Source organism: Colletotrichum higginsianum, chromosome 9 (genome assembly GCF_001672515.1).
Source record: "Colletotrichum higginsianum IMI 349063 chromosome 9, whole genome shotgun sequence".
Taxonomy (NCBI): domain Eukaryota; kingdom Fungi; phylum Ascomycota; class Sordariomycetes; order Glomerellales; family Glomerellaceae; genus Colletotrichum; species Colletotrichum higginsianum.
Window position 1 is genome coordinate 1,302,771 of NC_030961.1, and position 25,295 is coordinate 1,328,065.

The 25,295-nt window shown below is 55.3% G+C and overlaps 8 protein-coding genes across 8 annotated transcripts; 3 read left to right on the forward strand and 5 right to left on the reverse strand.

The window, feature by feature from the left end:
* Positions 1–250: 250 nt before the first annotated feature.
* On the reverse strand, positions 251–1,202 carry CH63R_12643 (Myocyte-specific enhancer factor 2d; the record flags this gene model as incomplete). Its single annotated transcript, XM_018307617.1, has 2 exons — positions 251–984; positions 1,043–1,202. 2 exons carry the CDS (start codon positions 1,200–1,202, stop codon positions 251–253), a joined length of 894 nt encoding a protein of 297 aa, XP_018152034.1.
* A 106-nt stretch (positions 1,203–1,308) lies between these two features.
* CH63R_12644 (Myocyte-specific enhancer factor 2d) lies at positions 1,309–1,976 on the reverse strand (the record flags this gene model as incomplete). Its single annotated transcript, XM_018307618.1, has 3 exons — positions 1,309–1,367; positions 1,421–1,831; positions 1,916–1,976. 3 exons carry the CDS (start codon positions 1,974–1,976, stop codon positions 1,309–1,311), a joined length of 531 nt encoding a protein of 176 aa, XP_018152035.1.
* Positions 1,977–3,540: 1,564 nt separating this feature from the next.
* CH63R_12645 (uncharacterized protein) lies at positions 3,541–3,993 on the forward strand (the record flags this gene model as incomplete). Its single annotated transcript, XM_018307619.1, has 2 exons — positions 3,541–3,729; positions 3,859–3,993. 2 exons carry the CDS (start codon positions 3,541–3,543, stop codon positions 3,991–3,993), a joined length of 324 nt encoding a protein of 107 aa, XP_018152036.1.
* Positions 3,994–4,511: 518 nt separating this feature from the next.
* Positions 4,512–7,557, reverse strand: CH63R_12646 (Plasma membrane ATPase; the record flags this gene model as incomplete). The annotated part of the gene is made up of 4 exons (XM_018307620.1): positions 4,512–4,558; positions 4,632–6,852; positions 6,935–7,242; positions 7,362–7,557. The coding sequence occupies 4 exons, from the start codon at positions 7,555–7,557 to the stop codon at positions 4,512–4,514; spliced, it is 2,772 nt and encodes a 923-aa protein (XP_018152037.1).
* Positions 7,558–11,663: 4,106 nt separating this feature from the next.
* Positions 11,664–12,272, forward strand: CH63R_12647 (uncharacterized protein; the record flags this gene model as incomplete). Its single annotated transcript, XM_018307621.1, has 1 exon — positions 11,664–12,272. The coding sequence occupies one exon, from the start codon at positions 11,664–11,666 to the stop codon at positions 12,270–12,272; it is 609 nt and encodes a 202-aa protein (XP_018152038.1).
* A 6,340-nt stretch (positions 12,273–18,612) lies between these two features.
* CH63R_12648 (uncharacterized protein) lies at positions 18,613–18,985 on the reverse strand (the record flags this gene model as incomplete). The annotated part of the gene is made up of 2 exons (XM_018307622.1): positions 18,613–18,662; positions 18,721–18,985. The coding sequence occupies 2 exons, from the start codon at positions 18,983–18,985 to the stop codon at positions 18,613–18,615; spliced, it is 315 nt and encodes a 104-aa protein (XP_018152039.1).
* A 2,108-nt stretch (positions 18,986–21,093) lies between these two features.
* Positions 21,094–21,504, forward strand: CH63R_12649 (uncharacterized protein; the record flags this gene model as incomplete). The annotated part of the gene is made up of 1 exon (XM_018307623.1): positions 21,094–21,504. One exon carries the CDS (start codon positions 21,094–21,096, stop codon positions 21,502–21,504), a length of 411 nt encoding a protein of 136 aa, XP_018152040.1.
* A 2,013-nt stretch (positions 21,505–23,517) lies between these two features.
* On the reverse strand, positions 23,518–24,703 carry CH63R_12650 (Mitochondrial DNA replication protein YHM2; the record flags this gene model as incomplete). The annotated part of the gene is made up of 3 exons (XM_018307624.1): positions 23,518–23,572; positions 23,636–24,308; positions 24,478–24,703. 3 exons carry the CDS (start codon positions 24,701–24,703, stop codon positions 23,518–23,520), a joined length of 954 nt encoding a protein of 317 aa, XP_018152041.1.
* Between the last annotated feature and the right edge of the window lie 592 nt (positions 24,704–25,295).

Below are 25,295 nucleotides of genomic sequence, written 5' to 3' on the forward strand. Positions count from 1 at the left end.
TGGCAGCTCGAGCATGGTCTGCTCGGCCGACTTGCCAACCGCCAAATTCCTATTGGAACGCGGACGCGTGGGAGCCACGTGCCAAGCGCAGAACTACACTGGGTGGGACGGGCCACTTGGGAGGCTTGTGCCCTTACGTTATCTCAATAAAGCTCTGTAACACCATTCCTACTTTCCCGCTTCCAGATGCCGCCGCCGGGTGACGAGATAGGTAGTCGACCGGCACGGGGATATCCGTCACCTTCGACACTCAACATTCGTCATCCTCCCCGAGCGCTCCAATCGAGAACATCTTCAGGTTCGGCCCCACGCCCACGAATAGGCTTGGATGCCTCCGCCCCGGCATCGTCTGGAACTGCAGGCTCCGCACCGGCGTCCTCGCCGCGACGGCGTCGACCGCGGGACACATCAGCCTCCGTCCGGAGAGCAGCGAGTACACGCCCACGCGCCCGTCGTCGTGCGCCGCCGCCACGACACCCGAGTCGAGGTCGACGTCCCAGCCGATGTGCATGTGCGCCTCGTTCCGGTACCCGGCGAACTCCACCACCGGCTTCGCGCCGTTCGGCTTCCGCTGCCGGTAACGGATGTCGTACAGTGCCATCCGCGAACGTGGCCCCGCGGCGAGGAACTGATGTGGGTTCACAGCTCTTAGGCGCGCCACGGGCCCGACGGGGATATTATCCCATTCGGACCACTTGACGCGCATGTCGATCATCCGAACGTCGCGGTTGCGCCCTCCGGCTAAGAGGACGTTGGGGTTAGAGGGGAGGAAGGACTGGTCGAAGAAATCGCCCTCGGCAGGGCCCGGGCGCGGACGGGCCGGGCCAAGCCAGTGGATTCGTTCGTCCGACGTGAGCTTGAGGAGGCCGTAGGAGGTACCGATGACGCAGGTCAAGGAGGAAGAGGAGGGCGGCGCCGGTGTTGTTTGGTTCACGACGCCTTCGCGGCGGCCAGTGTTGAAGGAGGTGTGGCGGAGATGATTTGCTGGTTTGGAATTTGTTAAAATAGTGGGCGGAGAAGGGGGAAAGGAGGGTGTACATACCTCTGTCGAGCAGCCAGAGAGGCCGGTCGTCGTTCGAGGCGGACTTGGGAGGGGAGAAGAGGTAGATGTCACACGTGTTGCTTGGTTCACGGGAGGTGACGATTATACGGTGTGAGTGCGGATGATAGTTGATGGATGAGATCTGGGGACAACCGATCATCTCGTGTCGATGTGAAAGACGGCGCTCCGGACGGCTTGAAGCGTCGGTGCTGAAGGATATTCTGGCTGTATAAGCAGATGTTGAACCTTTCGGTGGCCTCTGATGCTCACCTCTCGTTCTCATCGGTGGGGATGTATGATCCTATCAACGTCTCCTCATCCAAAGCTACCAACATAAGCATAGTCCCGGTCCCCTTCCAAGAGGGTGTCTCAACTCACTCGCATACGCAACCCCGAGTCCCGTTTTGACATCATCCCCACCAACATAGAAGCACGGAATGTTGGGGAAACTCTGCCTCGCGAAGCTGGGCACGAACGGCACCTCGCCCTTATCCACAAGACCCTTGGCCCAAGCGACTGCGGGGACGTCCTCCGCAGGCACGCCTGCGTGAGCGCGCATCCGCCGCTCACGCTGAAGCCCGTGTTCGACGTCGAGAACACCGCCGAGGAGCGGATGCCGGAGGACGGCTGAGCGGGTGATGTGGCGCTTCAGGCGCTCACGGCGCGCGGCAACGGCCTCGACCTCACGGTGCTGGATCTTGCGGCGCTTGACGTTAGCCGCGGACCAGGCGGCGCCCTGAGGCGCCGAACTGTTCTTTTCGATTTTGAAATACTTGCCCTTTTCCTCATCTAGACGTCTTCCGAATTAGCTAGTGTAAAGCAAGCAGTTGTAAGTGGATAGGTGGTGAGTGGTCACAGTGAGTAAAGACCGACGGGGGGTGTGAATAGTACCGTAGTAATACCCGGGGATTTGCATCCGCTGCTGGGGTGCCATGGCGTTCGGTGTCCAGTCCGGCGACGCCTCGGGTCCGAAGAGGTCCAAATCAGAGGTGCCGTTCCCAGAGCGCAGAGGGTGTTCCCTCGTGAGCTGGAGGCTCGTGAACCAACGAGATATGAGAGAGAGGTTGAGGATGAATTATCCCAAAGGGGAATAGATGGAGAAGAAATAACCACACTAGCTTGGTTTACTGAATCCGAGATCCAGACAGGGTCGGCACAGTCTAGTCACTTATCAAATGATACTGTGAGCGGGCTCGTGATGGGATAGCGCAGTTCACCGGCGTGTGGGTGTAAGTGTCAATATGCACGAGTTTTTGGAAGGTCGACACGGTCGGGTCTTGGAAGATTGCAAGGAACCACCGGCGTGACGTCGTCTTTGTGAATGGGAAAGGGTTACTGCGATTGGTGGTATCTCAGTGAGAAGGAGGGCCGGCAAGGATGAGGTCGCGTCGGTGGCGCTGATGCTGCAGGTCTCCGGTGGAATACTCTGTAACACGCGGGCAAAGAATGCCGTGGCGGGGATGAGAAAGGGAGAAAAAAAAGATGGACGGCACCAGGTTGTGCGAGTGGAGGCGCCGTGACCGAAGAGGGAAGAAAAAAGAGTGGATCGCAGCGCGGTATAGTGGCGGCGGTCAATACCAGAGCCGGCTTTGGCGCATTGCCCCGTGGATAAGGCGGAGATACCCTCAACGCAGTGAAGCGAGACGCTAGAATGACCCAAGGTGCATAAGACGAGCAGAAAGGGAGGTGCATCATGGCCTGGGGTATTCCTCGCTGGAATCGTCGGCCGCGCCAGGGCGGAATTGAGCAACGAGCCAGCTACCTTTCAATGGCTATGTTAGTGGCACCGTCCACCCCAAACGCCACTTGCCGCAACTGTAACGGCCGAGCCGGTAGGTTGGCAGTCCCTCCGCTAGTAGGAAGCTTGGCACCTTTCTCTACGACTATCCGACTGTTGCAAGCCCACGCCGGCTCGCAGCTAGGCGTCTCCGAGAAGGGCGGAATGAATGATGGGGGTGCGTGTGCGTGCCCGTTGCCCGCCGGACGTACGCCGGCACTGAGGTCTCTAGAGACATGGGGCCTGCCCCCGAAATTGGTCGTGAACCCCAGACCCCAAAGCCGACTGGCAACCACCTCTCCCCCAGATGGATAGCAACTCCTAGACATTGAAACAAGATTCGGTTTAGCCAAGCAGCTCCAGATTCTCGATGATGTCCCGCACATTCCCAATTCACCGCCTTCCAAACTCAAAAAAGTCTCACACCTAGTGACACCGTAGTCAACCCGACACCTCACCCCTCACTTGTCCTCACTTGTCTCCCCACTCTCAACCCCATCCAACAACCTCCACTTAGCTCCTCCATGTAAAAAACTACCTTACCCCTCCACCCCTCATCCATTTCAGATAGCTATTAGCTAGGCACCTAGAAGCTCTCCCCTTCCCCCTCCAGACATCATCTTCTCTACAACTACACACACACATACTCACACCTCCCACCACAAACCATCAATCGAAACGGGTCCCAATCCCATCGTAGATAAAATAGCCACCCGCGACAATGGTCTACACAATCACCGTCCACCTTCACGCAAACGACCATCCGGACTCGGTCGACCGCCTCAAGGCCAAGCTTATCGAGGCCTCGCGCGTCTACTCCCAGGATCGCGAGACCGTCAGCTGGTTCGTCATGCAGGATGTCCACGACCCCCGGTCCTTCACCATCGTCGAGCGCTTCGAGACCGAGTTTGTAAGTTGCTGGTCACATCAAACATCACGTGCCACATGCCCACCACATAGCACACATCCTCAACGCTCTTCTACACCCCGGCGTATGTGTACGCCGCAGACAGGCTGGCTAACCCGTGATTTCCTCCAGAGCCAAAAATACCATCTCGAGAACCCCTACTGGAAGACCTTTGACCCTTATGTTGTGCCTCTGCTCGACCGCCCCATGGACCTGAGAAGACACGAAGAGCTGGATACTTCCAAGGACGTTGTTGTTCCTCAGTAAATCAAATCACGTGACCACATAATACAGATTCAATCTTCAACCATGAATACTCGGTAGACTTTGTGTCAGGTGCGATTAGAGAGACCGAGTCTAAGCCAACCCTCAGCCTGCTAGTAAATGGGCGCGCGAACTTTACCTTTGCTCTAGAGCGGTACTGTTTGGCAGCAGTACCTTTCGAATTGCCTCCAATACTAGCTGCAACTGAAAGGCAGGCTATCTCGACACATTGTAACATTGCCAGGTTGGTTTACTTATTTTACGAATTTGTATTAGGTCTATAGCATGCACTAGGGTATTCTCTCCCTCTCCCGACTCAATTGCAATAATTACCGATGCTTACATCGTACAATTTTGAACATAGACAAAGATGATTGTCGCGGCAAGTCGACGTCTCCTCCGGTCACATTAGGGGCCAAGAGTCAATCAGGCCCAGGTAGAGGGTCCTGCGGAGTCGACGGAGCAAGGCCATTCCGCATGTCACGGAACGATCAAGCCCGACTCTGCCCAGATATCCCTCTTTATACCGACTTCTCGTGCTGGGTGGAAACACGCTGCATAGAGACGACTGACAAAACAGTTAGCCAACAGTCTGTAAAGAACCAAACTGTATGTGGGGAAAAGGGAGGGGTCAAACTAACCGAAGTCCTCGAGCGAGCGCTGCTTTTGGCTGCCCTTAGGCGACTTGCCATGCATGAGATTATCGAAGCCAGCACTGTCCTGAAGGAGGTAGTAGACACCGGCGCAGACGCAGAAGACGCCGAAGGAGAAGATCCAGATACGAACGACAGCGACAATGTTCGTCGGGCTGTCCTCAAACCAGCCCCAGATGGTGAAGCAGGTGGCGAGAATGTCGACAACCAGAATAGCTCCAGCCAACTGCCACGAGGGGAGGGAAGACCAGAAGGGACCGTTGGCACGGGTGATGAAAATGAGCCAGTTCTCAGTGAGGGAGATCTGGAGGAAGACAACCTCGTCGAGGTTACCGTAGTTCTGGACGATACCGCCGTCGGGGCCGCCGTGGGCGTACATGGTCGTAACAGTGATCCAAGTACCGACGGCGAGGACGATACCGAGGAGAACGGACATACCCCAAAGCTTGGGCAGGTTCCACTTGACGGGGCTCTTAGAGAAGGGGGCGTTGTCGTAGGCAATGGCCAGCGTAGCAATGTCGGCGAAAATGGCAATGAAGACGACAAGCTCAATGTTCAAGGAAGTGTCGAGAATGGCGATCCACAGACCGAGGAAGATCTCCAGGTGGATGGACAGAGCGATACGGTAGACGACGTAAGCGTACATGCGGTGGAAAATCTGGCGCGAGGTCTTCAGGGCGTCGATGATGGCACCAAGGCCAGGGGCGAGGAAGACAATGTCGGCGGCGGAGCGAGCAGCGTCAGAGGCACCCTCGACGGCGATACCGGTGTCGGCCTTCTTCAGGGAGGGGGCATCGTTGACACCGTCACCAGTCATGGCAACCAGGTAGCCACGCTGCTGGAGAATCTCGACGACGTTGTACTTGTGCTGGGGGAAGACTTCAGCGAAACCATCGGCAGCCTCGACGAAGTCATAAACCTCGGATCCGGGCATGTCACCGCCACCACCGAGACCAAGACGCTCGGCGTTGTAAATGTTGGTGCCGAGACCGAGCTGGCGGGAAGTCTCACGGGCGATGCCGACGGCGTCACCAGTCAACATCTTGATAGACAGACCGAGAGACTTGGCCTCATTGACGGTGCGAGCAGTGTCGTGACGAGGGGGGTCAGAGCAGGGCATGATTCCGAGAATCTCCCAAGCGCCGTGGTCGCCACGCTTGCGAGCAACACCGAGGGAGCGGAAGCCACGGGTGGCGAACTCAGCAACCTTGTTCTTGTAGGCCTGGTCAATCTCCTCGGGGATCTCGTGGTCCTGCTCGACAGTCTTGAGAACGAAGAGGGGAGCACCCTTGACGCAAGTGATGCGCTCACCAGCGGGAGACTCGACGAGGGCAGTGACCTTCTTGGAGACAGGGTCGAAGGGGAAGAACTCGAGAACCTTGTACTTGGACAGAACAGACTTGGCGCGGGGGTAGTAGCGCAGCGACTTCAAGAAAGCCTTGTCGATAGCGTCCATACCCTTCTTCTTGCGGGAAGCAGCCAAGCAGGCAGTGAGCATGAGGTCCTCGGGGTCGACACCGGCAACGGTGTAAGGCTCGGCGAGAGAGAGCTTGTTCTTGGTGAGGGTACCAGTCTTGTCGGAGCAGAGAATCTCGACACCAGCAAGGGACTCGATGGCGGAGAGCTTCTGGACAATGGCCTTCTTCTTGGCGAGGTAAGCAGCACCGACGGCCATGGTGGTGGTGACGACGGCAGGAAGACCGACAGGAACACCGATGATGGTGATGGCGAGGGTAAAGCGCAGGATGTCGACAATGCCCTTGGAGCGGTAGAAGGAGGACACCCAGACGATGAGCAGGGTGAAGATGACGAGGACCAAGAGAATGGTACCAATGCCGTTCAGGACCTCGGTGAAGTGACCGGAACCAGCGGAGGCAGCGTTGACAAGAGCGGCAGCGCGACCGACGAAGGTGTTATCACCAGTGGCGGTAACGATGACGAAAGCCTCGCCACGCTTGACAGCGGAAGAGGCGTAGCAGTTGTCGTCGCGGTGCTTGTCGACGGCCAAAGACTCACCAGTGATAGCGGACTGGTCAACCTGGAGGAAAGCATCTTCGGTGACGATACGACCATCGGCGGGGATAATGGTACCCTCCTCAACCTGGAGGATGTCACCGGGGACGACTTCAGGGGCCTCAATCTCCTTCAGGGTGCCATCACGGAGGACGACGGCCTTGAGAGCAAGAGTCTTCTTGAGTTCGGCAACAATCTAGAGTGGGGACGGTCAGCAATGTGATTTCGGGGGAACCCTTGGCAACGCGTGCCAGGGAAGTGGGTCGGTGTTGACTTACAGATCCGGCCTGGAATTCCTGGACGAAACCGACAACAGCGTTGAGCAGCAAAAGACCGCAAATAACACCAAAATCGACCCAATCCTCGAGACCAGCGGCGAGGACGGCAGCAGCCTCCATGACGAACTGGATAGGACCAACGAAGAACATGAAGAACTTAAGGATCAAGTTCTCCTTCTGCTCGGCCATCTCGTTGCGGCCCCACTTGCGGCGACGGTTGAGAACCTCCTGTTCGGTCAAACCAAGACGGGTGTCAGTCTGGAGCTGCTCTTCGGGGACGACACGGCCCATGCCAGGGGTTCCATCCTCTATTATGAAGTTGTCAGTAAGCTATATCGACAGCGGGGCGGTTCGACGGCTGGAGGCAAGCCGCAACTAGTGTTGCAACGGGTCGCCGTCAGGCAAACCAAGGAAGCAGAAAACGTACCCTCTTCCTCCTCGTCAATGTGACCATCCTGAGACTCGAGGTCTTCGATCAGGGCGTCAATGTCCTCATCATCCTCCTCGTCGACCTCAGCCTTGGGGTTGGCGGGGGCATCGAGGGGACGTTCCTTCTCATCGAACTTGTGGCTCTCAATGGGCGTGCTGAGAGCAGGGGCCGCGGTGGCGTTGGAGTCGGCCATTGCGGTGGTTGCGAGACAGACGAGCTCTGCTCAAGCTTACTATGCGAGAATAGGTAGGTCTGTCGCGAATATAGAGTTGTAATAGGGCAAGTCCGGGGTGTGTACGGCGAGATGCTGCTGGTACTTCTTCTTAGGACGGGCCTAGGAATACTGATTCGTTTGAGGTCGCAGGAGAGCGCGTAGGAAAAGGTGATGAGAAGGGGGAGAGAGAGATGAGGAGGGAGGTTTGAGCACCACACGAATTGTGAAGGGCAATCTATATAGGCAGCCTTCGTGGGTGATGGAGAAAGGAAAAAGGAGGGAGAGGAAAGTTTGGTCGAGGCGGGAGGAAGCTTCGCTACTTAAGAGGAACGAGGCGTAGGAGTGCCCGACAGAGTGAGCGGTAGAGAGACTGAAAGAGAGAGAGAGACACGAGCAACACCAGCCCGAGAGAGGCGACCGCTGGGACCTGGGACGTGGGGCGTGGGACGTGGGGACGTGGACGGGAGGAGGGCGTGTATGCAGGCGGCAGAGGCCATGGAGAAGGCTGCAGGTGCAGACAAGCAGGCGTGGGGCGTGGGCGTGGGAACGTGTAAGGTGGGTGTGAGTGTGGGCAAGGAGCATGGGAGCGAGCTATCCGGCGGCGCGATTGACTGCAAGTGCCAGTCGCAGGTCCCCCAGTGGGAGTGAGTGAGTGAAAGGCGAGAGAGTGTGCAGCGTCCGCGGTCCGCACCTGCCTTACGAAGTTGTGACCCAAAGAAAGGAAAGCCTATCCCAATGGGGATCTCCACTACGTACCCGCAAGCGACAAGACTGATTGCATTTGTTCGCCCACTGCAAACCAGCGAGAGAGAGAGAAAGAACGGCGGTTGGTACCTAGGTAGCGGCAGCAGTACACGAAGAACACCACTACAGACCGCTGGGTACAGCAAGCAAGATAGGTATCATCTCCATTTTCCGTTCAAGGAAGGCGGGCAGGCAGGGCACAGGGCAGGACATGAGGCCCTCACGTACACCGCACTAGAGGTGAGGTGAGGTAAGGACCTGAGTAGTCATGCAAGAGAATGGGCGAATGGGCAAGGAAGGTGAGGTAAGGGCTGGGTCAAGGTCTAAGGTGGCCAGGTACCTGCTTGGCGAGGTCGCGGAGAAAGCAACAATAGCTGGAGAAGCTACAAGCATTGTTGATCAGTTCATGGTACCTACCTTGCAACCCGGCCCAGCAGAAGGCGACCATGTCCAGCAGCAGTCAGGTACCAGACCCAGATCGACTCGACCAGTCAGACAGCACGGCAAGGACGAGGACTTGCTTCAGAGAACAATTGGGCCACAAGGCCAGAACAGGACAGGATCTGACCTAGACGGGTGACGGGGGGGGGCACCAAGAATCGTCCAGGCGAGGGAAAGGATTGATGGTGCCGGATGGATACCTTCTGCAGGCTCTGTCTGAATAAAGTATTGAAATACATCGGTCGGGGGGGGGGCAAGGTACTCCATCGCGGCACAGTACGAATTGCAATCGGACAGAGCAGCAACGCTGATGGGCAGATGTGCAAAAACATGTACTGCGTTTGGATACGGCGGCAGTTGGGCGAGTAAGCCAAGAAAAATGGCCGCAAGCAGAGAAACGATGAGCGGGTGACGGGCAGAGACTTTTTCCCTTGTGCGCAAGGATAGAAAATCTATCGATGCGCTTGGCATTGTTATGCAACACGGACCAGCTGTCCAGTCCAGTCCAATCCAGTCCTTTTACGGGCGACCAGAGCATTCTACAGCACCGTGTTGCTTCACCTCTCTCTCTCTGACTCTCCTTCCTTCCTCTCTCTCTCTCTCTCTCTCGCGCGCGCGCTTTCCATCTCACTTCGCTGCGCGGGATGGGACTAGTATCGATTGCATCGATGGGATTCGATGGGATGGGATGGAATGGGATGGCAGCGCATGGGCAAAGGAGCTCTTGGGCGGCGACAGACGCTCAGTGCAAACAAACCACGGACGGTCCTAGGATCCCTGCATTATCTCTCCCATCAGTAGAACACACACATGCTAACACCAACAAGTGCAATGAGCGATACAGTGCGAGAGATAAATGCACGAGGCAATCTCACGAGTAAACAAAGTACAAAACCCCACATGGAGTCGCCGGGTTACGGTTACCAGGACCAGGTAGGTGCAGGTTTTCCAGAGGCGAACATGGGAGGCAGGCAGGTACCTAGGTGGAAAAGGTGGGCTGCTTGTGCAGTAAGTGGTCCAGATGTGGGAGTCTAGTGGAGCCAGCTTCGAGTGGAAGACGATCCACCTCGACTTTTTCGTTTTTCCCCTCCCCTTCCTATCTTTCGTTGTTCTGCTGGACGCGAATTGGCTTCCTGCACTAACGATTTCTCTCCGTCTCTCTCTCTTTCTTACACACACTCTTTCTTGCCATCCTGGACCGTTGCCTCCTCCACTCAACCGAGGCCTGTCACTGGCTCGCTGCCGCGTCGGTGATACCTCGCTCATCATCGACCGTGGGGACCAGAAAGGAAAGGGAAAAAGAAGAAACTTGCCTTGCTAGCACACCTTTCCGCGCGAGCTGGTGGAGTCGCCGACATGGAGGGCGAGGCACACTCATCCGCTCGCTCACTCAGCCCGGAACCGCACATCAGCCCAGGTCAGATGAGTACGTACAACATTGGACAGCGCTACCTCGTCTCCGTGGTACCTTGTTCTAGGCTAACTACCAAGGAGCCGTGCAAGCTAGGCTCATTTGTAGGTAATCCTAAAGTAAGTTCTTCTTCATCGTCACGTACCTGTTGACTTTTGGTTTTATGTACCGTTCGCCTGGCCCTTTCGCTTGGATTAACCTGATTGCTGCGCTCTTCCCCCCTCGTTTCCAAATGGCCTTTCCGCTTCGTTCCCTTCTCTGGCATCTCCGAAGTTGTTCCCAGGGACGAGCGGCGTGCGCGATTTTCGACCCGCGACCAGCTGATGATGATGACGACACTGCTCACCAGAGTCCAATCCCCTCCCCAAAGCCGTTGGGAGGTCGGTCGGCGGACATTATCCGTCTGGTCTCATAGAGTGTGCTTCCCTGCCTTCGCAAGTCCGTACGCGTCCTTCTGTCTACCATTTCACCGTAGTACGTGAACGGCATGAGCTTGAACCCTTTCGTTACGGATGGGTGGATGGATGGTGAATCGACAACGTATGATGGCGGTCAGCAACGGCCCACATCGCCCATACTTGACATCCAACGGCCATTAAAGTGCCTAATCGATGCCAATTGAAACAATGCGACGCCAATTGTCGCTTTGGACCGCGTGTCGTGGAAGCCATTGCCAACGATGGAAGGCCTTCACCCCCCTCTGACTCTTTCTTGCGCTAAGTCTGAATACTCAGTCATCGTTCATTATCAGTCACCGCGGATGACATGCCGTAGGCGTTCCACCCGAGTGGTGTGAAGTCATTGACACGCACAGAAACAGTGCAGGGGTACCTAGTGCGTAAAGCTATGAAATGAAGGAAGAAAATAAAGTACGTACTTTCCCTGTCGTTTCTCGGCATGGACACTGAGCAAATCCACACAGTCCTGGTCAAGAACAGCACGGCCCTTCTCTTGTCCAAGACTCCAAGGCAAGTGGATCACAACAAGCTTTTAGCACTCCAATCTCTGCTGCCAGTCATGAGCGACGACTCTACCCTTGCCTCCCATTCGTGACTGAGCTTTGACAGGACACTGCTCTTGGACGTTCTCTCTCTGGACTGGACCTCACGCTCTTTTGAGGGGGCTGGGAGTAACCATCATCATCCCTGTCAGGCTCAAATCCAGCCTGCCAATCGTGTCGTTATCTGAGGAAACGGCCCTTTCGAACTCTTTTTGCGGATGGTATTTTACCATTGACAAGCTCGACCTAACCTTGTCTCTATCTGACACCGTACTCACACTGTTTGAGCGCCATTTTCTAATTTCCTTGGCTTCCATCGGAGTCAGAGTCAGGGACTGCGTCGCTCTGCCTGCGATTGCGACTGCGACCCCGACTGTGAAGAGCACACACAAAGCAGCTAGGTAGCTGGTGGACGATCGGGCCAGGAACATACGGGATGGTCGTTGCTCGCTGTGTCGTCTTTGCCATGGCTTTGCTCATGGAGTGACGATGATTGATTCTACCACCACCACCACCACCAGCAGTATGCGAGCACAAGCAGCAGCCAGACGGCATTCCAATCCTTCTCGTCCAACCAGAGCCGGCGCGTATACTGGATTCGGCACCTCGGCCAACTCCCCGTCCAACGCTAGACATGACGGGCGTCCCGTTTCCGATTTCCGACCATCAACCTGCGAGGCGCAAAGGCGAGACACAGGAATAAAGAAGCAAAATGACGCTACTCCGGACGATGCTGTACATGCAGCTTCATACCCGGGATATCTTTTCCACCCTGCGACTCATTACATGCAGCGCATCCAGCTCGTTACAGTCTACCCGCCACTATCAAACCGCCCTACTGCAGCATTCTTGGGAATTTGTGTTAGGCTTCTGGGGCGGCTAATCCACAACGACCGGGTCTTGTCTGCTTTCGCGCTAGAGCAATCGCCGGCAGCACCACTCGCGCCGCTAAAATCTCCCGTTGCTCCCACAGGTCAATCCGTCAAATCGGGCCATCCACAGATGCACGCCCACTCCGGACCTCACTCTCTTCTACCGGCCGGTTCGAACGGATACGGTACCTCTACTGGCGACACCAACCCCAAACCATATATGTAGACACCAAGTACAAGGGCACTACTGGACAAGAGGCACCGGGTAAGCCTTGGACCGCTAGCCAACAACGAAGTATGCGCTGACGGATGTACATACATCGCGAGCTGCTGCTCGACATGCATGTCGCCCAGTGGCCCAGCCAGCATGCCCTGTCACCTCGTCCCTAGGCCCAAACCACAACCCCTACCCGCGCTCGGTGGTCCAGCTTGGAGAACAGCTAGGCCGGCTTGCGTGCGGTACGTATCCGCCCGTAAGTATCGCCCGAGCCGCCTGCAGTCTATGTGTCTGTACCTCACTACCGTCCCACTCCACTGCAAATCTCTACCGCTGGGCCCATCTTCAGGCGATTCCGACGAACGAGAAGGCGAACAGCCTTCCCCCCACTCGGCCCCGCTGTGGATGGAAGAAACAACAATAATGCACCACCTCCATTCTCAAGGCTCCCAAGACCCCAAGCTGCCGATGCTCCAGTGGGCTTCTCCGGGGCCAAGACTGCGACAATGGCTGGTCTGGCCGGTATGTATTGGCATCTGCATTCTACGCGGGTAGCCATGGCCTGGTGTGCTCTCGTCTGGTCTGGTTCTACCCCAAGCCGGGGAAACGTGAGATTTCGATGCTCGGCGCTGGCGCAGTCTGTCTGGATTCTGCGGTGAAAACCCCTCCCCCAAAGCGTTCTCGAACGTTGTTAAATGACCGCTCGCAGATGTTCTCGATTCCTTGTCCTCCATCTGGGTCGGCGGAGAATAACCTCGACAAGCTACGACGGCGTATCCACGTTGTGTTCTCGACATCCAGGCACGCGCTGCCGACGGATATCCACCGTTCACCGCACCTCGCATGCATACAGAGAGGGTCTCCCGATGTTCGCGGGAAATACCACTATGCGGATACACTATGGCGGTATCCGTACGCTCGCTTGCCTGTCGGTTTCTGTCCACCGCCCAGTGTCTGCCTCGACACACATGGGCCCTAGATCCTCGAATGACAGGACCGCTCCATGCTGGGCTGGTCGTCGCTAGGTAGTTTACCCATAGTTGATAGATCACGAACCAGAGACGGTGCTGAGTCGGGATTGCCCTGATCCAACTGTACTGAACCCCTTCTCCTCGGCCCATCTGTCACGAGTCGAGAAGGAGCGCTCGTCTCTACGTCATAGTGACTGGGGCTTTTCCCACTCGATGACTTTTCTCTTACGGATACTCAGTCATGGTCGCCGCTCCGGCCGATCCGTAACATCAGACGCACCGCTTTCGCACCGACCGCCGACCGTGGCTAATCGACGCCTCCTTCACAACCCACCCGCTGGAGCTGGCCTAAGCTGTGTGGGTATCCCAGGTCGATCTGCGCTACCAGGTTTCTCCGTACCAGGTACCGCCTGTCACCAACAGAATCAAGAAAACCAAGAAGAAAACCCCCAATTCTTTGTGATCGAGGCCGTGTCGGTCAACTTTCGGCCTCGCCGTTATGGAGGCCGGGGGTGGTCTACTTGGGCATTTTAGCTCCCCAAAACGCTGGACATCCCAACTGCTTGGCCGTTTACTTGTTCGGTTGACAGCCACACAATTGAAATGCCTAGCTCTGCCGAATTCGCCGATGCTGAAACCGCTCACCGAGAATAATGCAAGCACGGTCTACGCGGCTACTTCCACCATCCCACCCTCCCAGACCTTGCCATGGGCGTCAGACGCCCGGGCCCATCTGAAGCCCAGGTTTACCATGACTTCTGGACCGGATGCCAGACCCTCACCCAAAGGACCTGCTTTGGGAAACCTGGATGGTTGGGGCCTGGAGAAAACTCGCCCTAGCTGGCCATAGCTCGCGATTGTCCTCGTGAGCTCTCGTGGAGACTCTCGGCACTCGCTCACCGTCTTTGTCCCCTCGTTCTTGTTAGCAAAGAGGCAACGCTGAGTCGGCAGAGACGAGCCATTTCAAATCTCGCCATTGGATTGGATGGCTTGCATCTCGGTCACCTTTGAACTGTACCATCTTGGCGGTATTCCTGCACTGCTGCACCACTACACACCATTACGCTCCTGGTTCCTCGTTCCTCCGATTTTTGTCCCCTTCGAATCGCGCTCTCTCAACTCTGCACTGTGCCTCCGCTCCCGTATCCTGAGAGTGCGGGGATTTGACGGCCCTGATTTTCCCGCATTTGCTGCAAAGCTGCCGACGCCTTGTTCGGCTGCCATAGGGGTCTTCGTGACCCTCTTCCGAGTCAGTCAACTCTGGTGAAGTGTGAGAAGGTTGGGGGGGTCTGTAACAAATCAACGTCGCCAGAGTCTTTGTCTTCTGCCAGCGAAGGCCATCGACAGCATTTCGATGTGCGCCTTTTCAAACACGACCGCCTCGTTTGCAAGACATAGGACAACCCTATGTTCAAGTATAAATAATCCATCTTGTCCTACAAGTCCGGCCAGTAAACCTCCGCTGAACCGTAAGAAGTCAGGAACCTGGAGTTTGGGCGAGTAAAGGGTTACAGAACTTTGAAGGATCGGCAGTGTGGCACTGACGCTCTCTTGGAGGGGAATATTGAACCCTAATGTCTTGACCAGCACCAATAGATTCTCGAGGCCTTGAACGTCCCCTGACCTCTTACGACGGTTCGAGATAACGTTCTGTCTGGTAAATGCGATCAGCATTACTACTTGTTGGCATGAATTTGCATGTCGAGCTAGACAGCCCATAAGACGATTCAGGTCCTCCTCCACAACGCAGGTTCACAATTGCACGTAACAAGACGCAGGGACCGGGCGTAAATGAGCCTCGTCGCGCTACGTCTCGAGATCCGGACCATCTGTCGGGTTACCGGACATGGTCACACGCACCGCCACTCTCGTCGGCACAAGACACATACGTATATCGATCCTCGGCGCCGGTCCCCAGGTTGTCTACCTGTATTCATAGTTGGATCAGGGTCGGCTTACAGCGTTTCTGTTGATTGCTATGGATGGGTGACAAGGTGTTTCATCGGGTCCCGGATCCGATGGGCCACTCGGCGGGGAACGTGGAAACAGAGGACGGTGCAACGGCCTCGCAATACAACAGCCGGCAATAGAAGTGGGTTCAGAAAGGCATTACAGGTTCTTCATCGTGACAGGACTTTCTTGTTCTGTCAAGACACGACGCAGCAAATGCCTACAGGAATGAAGCGCTTAGGGCGAAAATGGCTTTATCATCGCTAGAGGAGAGTGGAAGCCTACCTATCAGTTGGGGCACGGCTGGCATGCGCTCACTCAATTGTGACCCGTCTATAGCCATGAACCCTGGCATCCTCGGACATTAAGCTGTGGGTGAAATGGGTACTTTCACGTTTGTTTACACCCCCCATCCCATCACCAACGGGGGTGGGCCAGCAGCATGCGCCCAGATAGGGTTTGGTCTGGAGCTCGTGTCAAATTTCGATTTGGGTTGATGAGCTGAAGTCGATTGTGAGTCTGCCGATTTGCCGCTTCATTCTACCCGATTGAAATTGCTCAATGCATTCCTCCTCCACGTCAGACGTCATCCAGAGTCGCACGCAGAAGGGGTTCCAACAGCCCGAGAGCGGATTGGATGGAGACTTGCTCGTTGGGGATTGCGACAGTGTAGTGCACGCGCTGCTTCGCGAGCAGTGCTCTGTGCAGGACAGCACAGCAATCGACGACGAATAACTGCGTCTGGATGGCATCGTACCTGATGGTTTACGTCTAGCTGCAGCTGCGAGCCAAGGCGCCTCTAGATGTTCCTGAGGAAGACATAGAATGTTGCGTGCGACCTGCGACCTGTGTCGGCGGCCAGCGCTGGTCCGGTTCGTCGTGCAGCGTCGAGTAGCTGCAACTTGACTCGCCCGGACTCGCTACGGCGCAGCATCTCACATTCACCCAGCCATCGTATTTGGCGACGCGACGTCAAGGACCATGGCAGCATCGCATCGAGGACGGCCGCACACACGGCACAGCTCGAGGATGGCACGTTGGGGTTGCAGATTCCCGAGAGCCTGAAACGAGTCAATGAAGGTGAAACTTGGACAGCACGCTTTGCTTCTGGCCAACGTAAATCTTTGTCGTCAATAAACCGGTCCGATGGCAGACAAAGTTGTATTGTGTTTACTGTTTGGCTGTTGAGGTCGGGATGTTGAGGGGCGGTGGGAGCCGGCGCGCAGGGCAACCCGGACGAGGCTGGGATGGGCCAGGCTTGCTTCAGTCGTACGAGAAACCAACGGCAGGAAACATCTCGTGACAATTCACACGGCACTTCGTCATCAAGCGGTGAGGATTCGCTCGTCTTGACCCCAACTCCCTGTGAGTCGTGACGGCGTCGTGTGGAGCTGCCGTTGACTAACGATTACGGGCCGTTTCCTGCTGTGGTCCGTCGGCATGGGCCAGGGCCATGGCCAATGGGTCTTGCTGCTCAATGTGATCATGGGATCATGGTACCATGGTAAGATGGGGAACGGGACGAGTCAGTGGCTACAATGCCGGCTGGGAATAGGCCCGGTTCCTGTGCGGCATGCTGCGGTTTCCTGAGCCTTGTGCCCTTGCCAAATTGCTGCCCTTGGCTTGACTCCCGTGTCGAGGACCCCGTCGTGAAGACACTAGGCCGGACTGACTCCGTTCATCAGTCGGAAGGGTTCAGTCGGATTCCATGAAGTGTATCTGTAGGGGACGGCGATTGGTTTGCCAGTCCGCACCTAGTCCAGACGCGGAGCCGAACCATATTCTGACGCTGCTTGGCTGGATGGAGCTCGCGTTAGATTGGGCCCATTGGGGGTCTCCATCTTCCCGACTTGAGCCGCGGCAATCCTGCAGGTGTCCCAGTCTTACAGGTACACTGAAGAAGAACAGGACGCTAACGGAGCTTCACTGACAACAACGACAATTAACTCATTAGCGGGCAAAGAGAAGAAGGAGCTCTCGCGTCGTTGAACTCGTCGCGTTTTCGTTCTCCACATTCCTCCCACGATGCAGCCAGCACGCCAACAGACTGTGCTGCATTGCAGACTGCAGCCCAGCACATACCCTCCCGCCGTTCGTTGGTACATGACACGCATTCGCCTGCCCGCCCCGGCTTCTAGAAGCAAATTTCAGGGCGGATTACGGCGGCAGCGGAGAGGGACGAGGGATGACCGCTGCGGTCGCCGATTGCGATCACCCAACAGTGCCAATTTACCACCCTGCCCATTGGTTTTTGGACGGGACGGACGCCGCCCGGCTGGTGTATGTGTGCCCACCAGAGAGGGGAGGCGGCCGGTCGGTCAATGTGTGTGTGCGAGTGTGTTGTTGTTATTGTTGTTGTTGATGTTGATGTTTTTCTGTCGTGATTTAGGTACACTCGATAGGTGTTAGTGGGCTGCTGTCTCGGCTCGCCATGGCAACAAGAGTGGAAGGCATCTCTGACTGTTGTGACACCGGCTTACCTCACCTGGGCCTAGCGGCAAGACGTTCTTGGGTCTCACTTGCTGATGCGACAGGGGCCGTGATGCGACGTCGTATCATTCTTTTCACTCTTTCAACCCTCTCTTGCTCGAGGATGGGCTCCCTGCAATACATGCTACGCACCTGTCCGACCACCAACTCGAAATGCAGTCTTGGAGTAGGTACGGAGCAGGCCAAGCCCACCCACCAGCAAATTGGCAACATTGGCGCATTGGCATGTGCTGATGCAGTGGGAGGAATAATCTAGACAAGCTTCGCCCAAGGAAAAAACCCTTCTGATCCCACCAAGCAAGCGAGTGCGCTCAGAGCAAAAGAAAGCTACCAGAGACATCGCTCCCCCACGTGCTTTCCGTCCCCCCTGCGCTGGCAGGTCAGTGGAACAAACTGCACAGCCGACCCGTTCGTCTGTTCTGAGGTTTCTCGCAGCTGTTTGAATCATTGGCCCGCGTGGCATTCTGTCCGACGCGAACGGCCCGACTCATGCTCTTCCATATGCTCCTTGATGCCGACGCGTTTCGAGTTTCACTGATATTGCGGGGTGGGAGAGGGGTGACCTCTTGTACATCGTACACACCAGATGGTTGTTGACATAGCTGGGATGGCATGTAAGTCCACACAGTGCCTCCCGGTGCAAATATGCAGAGAAGGAACAGCACCAAGATGTTTTTTCATCTGATGGTTTGATCCGCCACCGTAGCGCACAGTCTGTGCATTTGTATTTACATTTGCCATTTTCTCTCTTCCGAGTTTTTTTTTTTTCTCAATTGGGGGCTTTTTTTTTTTGTCGTTGTTTTGGCCACGATTTCTGGGCCAAGAGCCGAGATACCCTCTTCGAGCCTGTGATTCTTTTTCGTTTCTCTTTTCCCATCCCCCCCCCTCTTACGGCTTTTCCGCTTATCGTATGGGAGGAGTTGATAATGAAGGTCAGATCAACCCCAACTGGGCCAACTGAGAAACGGATTGTGTCCGACCTCGACAACTGGGTTGAGTAAGTGCAGGCTTCTGAGTTATGCCGTCTATTCTCCCCTTCCACTTACCTTTGTGCTCGAACTTGGAATCGGACGGATCTGGACGCCACTCGAGGAAGGATGTGTTGGGATGCCATGGGCTGCGGGGTCGATCAGCGAGTGGCGAGGCGTCGTCCTCATTTCTTCCGTCCGATGCTGAAGGCTCCTGAAGTTCAACGTCTGACCTTGTTGGGTTGTCTGCCTCGCGGTTTGGAGGAGGGGAAAAGAAGGGTTCTTTTCGGCGCACCTGACTACACTCCATTGGCTTGTGGCTACGAAGGTTCGGAGGGGGCATGGACGCTCTCGTATTTTTTGACTTTGTGGCTTTGTGCAGGCTGCTAGATGGGAGGGAGGAGGAGTCAGCCTCAGTCGGGCAGAGTTGTGGAAGGGATATCGGATAGCCCGAGGATTTTTGGTCACGGTAGGTGACGGCGATGTGATATGCTGGCTTGAGGGAGTGGTTGTGGGGGGATCTATGGATCATGGGGCTGGAGTTGCGGCTGATTTGATGACGACGACGGTAGTGTACGTGGTTGACTAAGGCTCAAAGTTCAAAGTTGAGGCTCGATTGAAGAGACAGAGTTCAATGTTTTGCTTTCTACAGAGCCTCCTTTTGGTCCCGAGTGGGTGGGTTGGCTCTTCCTTGTGAGAGAATGATATCACCTTCATGATGTTGGCTGGAAAGCATTCGTTCTTAGACAACTGGCTGATGACGACATCCTCTTGGAGAGAGAGAACAGGGGATGTCTTCTGGGGACGCTACTCTGGGATGAGATTCACATCATAGCATTTCCAAAGGGGTTCGTGGGGTAACGTCTGGTTGTGGTGAGCTGTTTGCAAAGAAAGCAAAGAAAGGCCGGAGACGGCTGAGTGCCAGTTATTTGGGGTTGTTTTGTCGACCGTGCTTGGTTCTAGAAGTGTGTTGTTCATAGGAAAGGCACCAAGAGGAAGATAGCGAGGAAATCATTCTTTTATGGACCTGGCGGTTGCACTCTGATATATTCCAAAAAGACCGGGCTGTAGATTGAGTTCATGAACTGTGTATCAAGGCTGTCAACAAGGTATAATTAAGAGAGTGTCTAAGACGTTCTATATGGGCAGATGTTGGCATGTCGTTCAAGAGACATGTGTTTGGTCGACTTGCATACAAGGATAGCATTTTCCCGTGAAAGCTCCTCCACCCGGTGCCCTTGATTCCGCGCCAGCGAGACCGGTGGCCTCGGAATCGAGCAAGACACTCGACCGACCTTGAGTAGAGTGAAGTAATCGCACTTCAGAACCAGCCATCCAGTCCCTCTAGCCTCCAACGGCTCGTTGGACAAGCTAGAAGAACGGACGAACAAAGCTTAAAGGTAGCGGACACCGCCGCTCGTTGATAGACAGTCGGGCTTTTCAAGCGTCAGTCCAAACCTCTCTCGGGCATGGAGAGCTTCCCTATGTACGTTGTGCAATTCTCTGGCCGAAGTCCGCGGTTGTATTGGCTTTTGCCGCGTCATGTTTCGTCGAGTCGTCAATAACGACAAATTTCGAGATTCCCCCTTCTTGCCGAGAAGGCCTACTCTCACTAATCAAGTCATCAAACATGTGACAAATCTGTTCCTCAAACCTCTGCAAGACATCGCTTCTTGATCCTCGACCTCTATGGTTGTCCGGTACCGGCTGGTGTCTGTACCGAGCTACCTTGGCGGCGAGATATGTCGGCTCTGCAATTTCCTCCATGATGATTTCCGAGCAAGCACCTCGACGATAGCCGCTTCCTTCTCCCAATCTGCTGCCGGGCGAAACTCTCATCGGCGGGAAAGAAGGCAATATCGTCAGATTCTCACGCCTTATTGACACTTAAACTTCGGCAAGAAAACGTTCCATTCGAAATTGTCGCTGCTCCGTCCATGACGAAGCGTCTTTCTCCCAATAGTTCCGCCTTTTGGTGGGACCATATCCGTGAGCGTCGAAGAAAGACCAGTCATTCGAATTGTCTCGAACCGGCCGAGCTGTCGTTTTGCGGCGCTCGCGATAGAGAGGTTCTTATACTGTCGGTCTTTTGCACCGGGCTGGTCAGACAAACTCTTTGGCAAGCATGATACGTCGATAGTGCCGCAACGTCATCTTTTACCATACACCTGGATGGAGCAGGTTGAGCCTCTTGTCGGCTCTCTAGCCCTCTCGCGGCCAGAGGCAAGTCTGCCTATTTCTATCAGCACTTTCCCCAAGTTTCAATCAGTCCTCTTCTGCCTTCTGTTTACCGCCGTAGTCAAAGCCTCGTCGTCCGCCGCAAGACCCTCCACGAAGCCTCCGAGTACTATCGTCTCGAGGCCGTCCACGCCAAACCTACCCAGTTCATTGTCAATCTGCCAACCCTCCCGGAATTTTTCTCCTCCCCAAAATTCAGAACCCAAACTGAAGATGAAGTTCTCCTTCACCGCCCTCCTTGTCCTGGTCGCCAGCACCTTCACCGAGGCAAAGCCGCACAAGGCCCCCATGCTCGGCTTGGAGGGTCCCCAGTTGTGGGAGAAGTCCCAGTGTGACCTCACCCGCTGGCCCTCGTCCCCACTGCCGAGCCTCACGCACAGTTACCACATCACGTCCGTCATCGACGAGAACACCGCCCGCCTCTGTGGCCGGCTCTGGCACAACCTCAGCCGCTTCAGCTCGTGCGGCGCCATCACCAGACCGTGGTGCGAGGACAACAGCTCCGAGGCCGGGGTGAGGCGCATCAACTGGGGCTTCACCCTGACGATGCTCTGCGACCCCGGCTGCGTCGAGTCGGCCTGGTTCGAAGCCACTAGGAATAGATACGGCGGTATCAACTGCTAAGTTCACCAAATTGTGTTGTGCTTTTGAGTTGGCTTCAGTCGTCACGGGGGGGGGGGGCAAAAGTAGGGGTTTAGTTTGATCCGTTATGGAATAAACTTGCTGGCTGTCGAGGTGCTGTTTACAAATGCGTGGTATAATGGGCAAGGTTGTCCATCAAGGATGCCATGGAAGTGTTACGCAAACAACCTCTATTGTTATATGGATATACTCTTGTCAAAAGATCTTGTTCTTCCTCGAAAGGTCTCATATCAGTCCTCCTCCCGAAAACTAAGGAGGGATGAGCGACACTAACAATGGCCAACATTATTCACCGCTGAGGAGTATAGGGTTCTCCGATAGTCCATGACAAGTCTAGGCTAGTCAATAATAAAGAAACACGGATTTTGCAACGGCTATCGGTATTCGTGAAACCGAAAAAACGTAAATCGATGACCCGCTCTATGGGAGACGGCCGAACTGGTAGCTACTTCAAAAAAGTTCTGCTGCAGCAAATCGCCAGAGGGGCCGAAAAGATGAGGAATAGCCAAATCGGACACAGGGTCTGGCTAGAACGGGATATGGTTGTAGCTATGAAAATATTTCAAGCGCCTCCAGTTGTATTGGGCCCCCTTGTGCACAAACATGGCCTGTGATTAGTTTGGTGTAGATTGACGTACTCTATATGCTGTTCTAGAGAGCCAGCATTCACCGGAATAGACTTGCCGTGCTACGATTTCGAGCAGATACGGGGATGTGGAATATTGCAAGGGTACAGGAGGTAAGTTGCTTGGATACTTTGCGCGGTTGTTTGAACCGTGACTGTCACCTCGTTCCGGCCCCGAGTGTTTGACACAATCCAGATTCGTCTGGCTTTCGTCGACCTCGTCCTTCTTCATCAATTCGACCAAAAAAGAATACGAACAAGCTACAGGAAGGATTTCTGTACCAAATTACAGTTCTGTTGACTGTCGTTTTATTCTATCGTCTCAAACATGGTCGTAAGTTCCAACCCAGAACTTGTGCTTGAACTGAACCTCAACCACTGAATTCTGCTTATGAGCCCGTCTTCAACTACATCGTAACCAATTCCCCACGGAGAAAGGTAGTGCTGATTAGGTACAAAACTCGCCATCCAAGACTAGACTATCAGTGAAAACAATCATTCTCCCGTACACGTGCCTCGATTCTTTCCCCATAACATCTCAATCTTATCGAGACCCCTTCACATAGTCTCAGCCACCAATCATGCTCTTTCCCACTGATGAACAGCTGGATGTTACGCAATCAAGAACAGGTCAGCTTGATGTTTGAAGACACACAAGAACAGTTTGTGGTCTTGCCTACGACGGAAACACCCAAAGCCAAGAACAAGCGGAGCAGCGTCACAACAAAAGCACTCAAGACTCCGTATAAGGCCCATAGTTTGCCATGGCCCCCAATCTTCCTGCCCCGTTTGATTGACATGTCGCCAATGCAGAGAGCGTTTGTCCTGTCCTGTCCCATTGACCGAATAAGCGTTGAACCACGTCCCCGGGCCCAAAATATGTTTCATCGGGAAACAACCCCCACATTAGCGCAGCGCGCGGCTACTTTAGCCCCGTTGAGCTATTGCCGGCCGTGTCCGAACTCTCCAACGCTCGGCCGGCCCGGGAGCCAGACCGGACGCCAACGGGATTACTTTTGCTCCGGATCAGATATTGCCACAGTCGACACTATCTGGCGACACCGTCACACGGCAACAAACGTCACAGAAAACCGCAACTAGAAATTGGTCCATGGATCATTCGTCTATAGCACCAAGAGCGCAAGGCGCATGCCGCAGCATAACATCTCTAGAACAGAAATCAAATAAATAGATGCAGACGCGAGGCCCCGGGATTTCACTCGCACGGGGTTATGGCGGGGATCATCTGTGGTATTGAGGAAGCCGCAGCAGCTCCCCAGTACGGAGTCCGCCTCCGACCCTTTTTCGCCAACCGGCCCAATCCCCCTTTCCAGGCATGGATCTAGAATACCCGTTGTGGCGCCATTTGTTTAATGCTTAGCCGTGACCTTGTCTCCGGTGAGCTTCTCGACGTAAGTCTTCGCCCTGTAGTGTCACTTTGGTTAGTATCGTTTACTTGTGAGTGGAAGACCGGCAGGGGTGACTCACATATCACCCAAAGCAACCATGCAAATCGTCTGCCAAACGCCGAGACCAATGCGGGGAGCAACACCGCGGTAGAGACCCGAGATACCGTTGGTGGAGTAAATGTAGCGGAAAGTGTTGCCGACCGTCATCTTCTTCGGGCGGTTGGGGTCCTCCTTCTTGGACTGCATCTCGACACGGATGACCTCGATGGGCTGGTTCCAGGCGGAAAGACCACCACCGAGACCAGACGCGAGTATCTTCTCCCAGGCGCCGAGCTTCTCGCCCTCCTTCTTGCCGGTGAAGTCGCGGATACCCTGCTCGGCCAGACGGGAGAGACCGAAACGGGAACCCCAGTTGGTCATCTGACGGATGGCAACAGCGTTTACACCCTTATTGATGCCCTTGATACCCTCCTTGCGGTAGATGTCCATGAAGGTAGCGAAGGTGCTGGGGGGCTTGACGCCCGTGGAGGCCAGCTTGTGCTTGGTAATCTCAACCGTCTTCATGCAAGTGCAGAAACCCATGGTAGCATAGGCCTGGGCGACACCACCAGTGATACCACCAATGATACCACCGCCGAATTCGGAGGCACCAGCGTTGCGGGCGTAGTACTCGGCTTCGGAGGCGACGAAGAGCAGGACGGCGCCCTTGGTTGAGGCTTCAATCCAGGCCCAAGGGATGAGACCCTGGTAAACTGCAAGGGAAGAGTGTCAGCCGATTCCGTTTGTTTGTGACAAATGTTATCTTGAGCGGACATCTGCCGATGGGGGAGATGGCTCGTCGGCATCGCATCGATTCACAGTTCGAGGCGTCGATTGGGACAAATTGTAACATTTCCAGAATTGGGGCAGATGGGTACTCACAGCCAAGGACACCTCCACGTCCCCAAATGCGGCCCAGGGCAGTGCCAAAACCGTCGCCACGGTTGGCAGCCATGGTGGTCTTGACGACCTCGAGCGGCTGGCCGAGAGTGGTGACCTCGAACATGTTGAGACCGGCGCCCAAAAGCAGGTTGGAGAACTTGACGGGCTTCTTCTCCAGCCTCTGGGGCTCCCCGATGGGGGCGGGCATAGTGGCGACGGCAACCATGGCTTTCTGCTACTTGTTGATGACGGAAAGGGGCCCTGACCAAGGGAAGAGGGTGCTTCTTCGCGGGGGATGCGAGGTGTAGTTGATTTAATGGGGTACGGGGTAAGCCGCGGGAGAGTGCTTGGGAATGGAGCCGGGAGAGAGCTCGAGAATGGGGAATGTGCGGTAGGTTGCGGGATAAAGGTTGATGACCTCGGATACCGAGCTGGATTGGCGAGTATGTCTCGGAGGAAGACCGAGGCTTAGGAGATGGTTGTGGTAGGGGGAAAGGTGTTCGTTCGAAGAAATAGGCGACGGGATTGGCCTGAGTCGGGGGGAGCAGGCTCTCTTGGGTGGACAGCAGTAGTGTACGGAGAATAAGGAGAAATAGAAGGGGACGTCTCCGTGGACGAGCGAGCGAGGGAGAAGGCGCCTTTTGCACGTGGGAATTGGGGGAACCGGGTGGGCTTGAGAAAGGGAACAGTGAGCCAGGGGGGTGTGTCGCCGGTGCTGCGTAGCTCCCCAATCGTTTGGTCTCAGGGCGGGCCTTGCAGCTTGCTTGAGCCGGGTTGGGGTTGGACTCGGAAGATAGACAAAACAGCATGGGCATTGA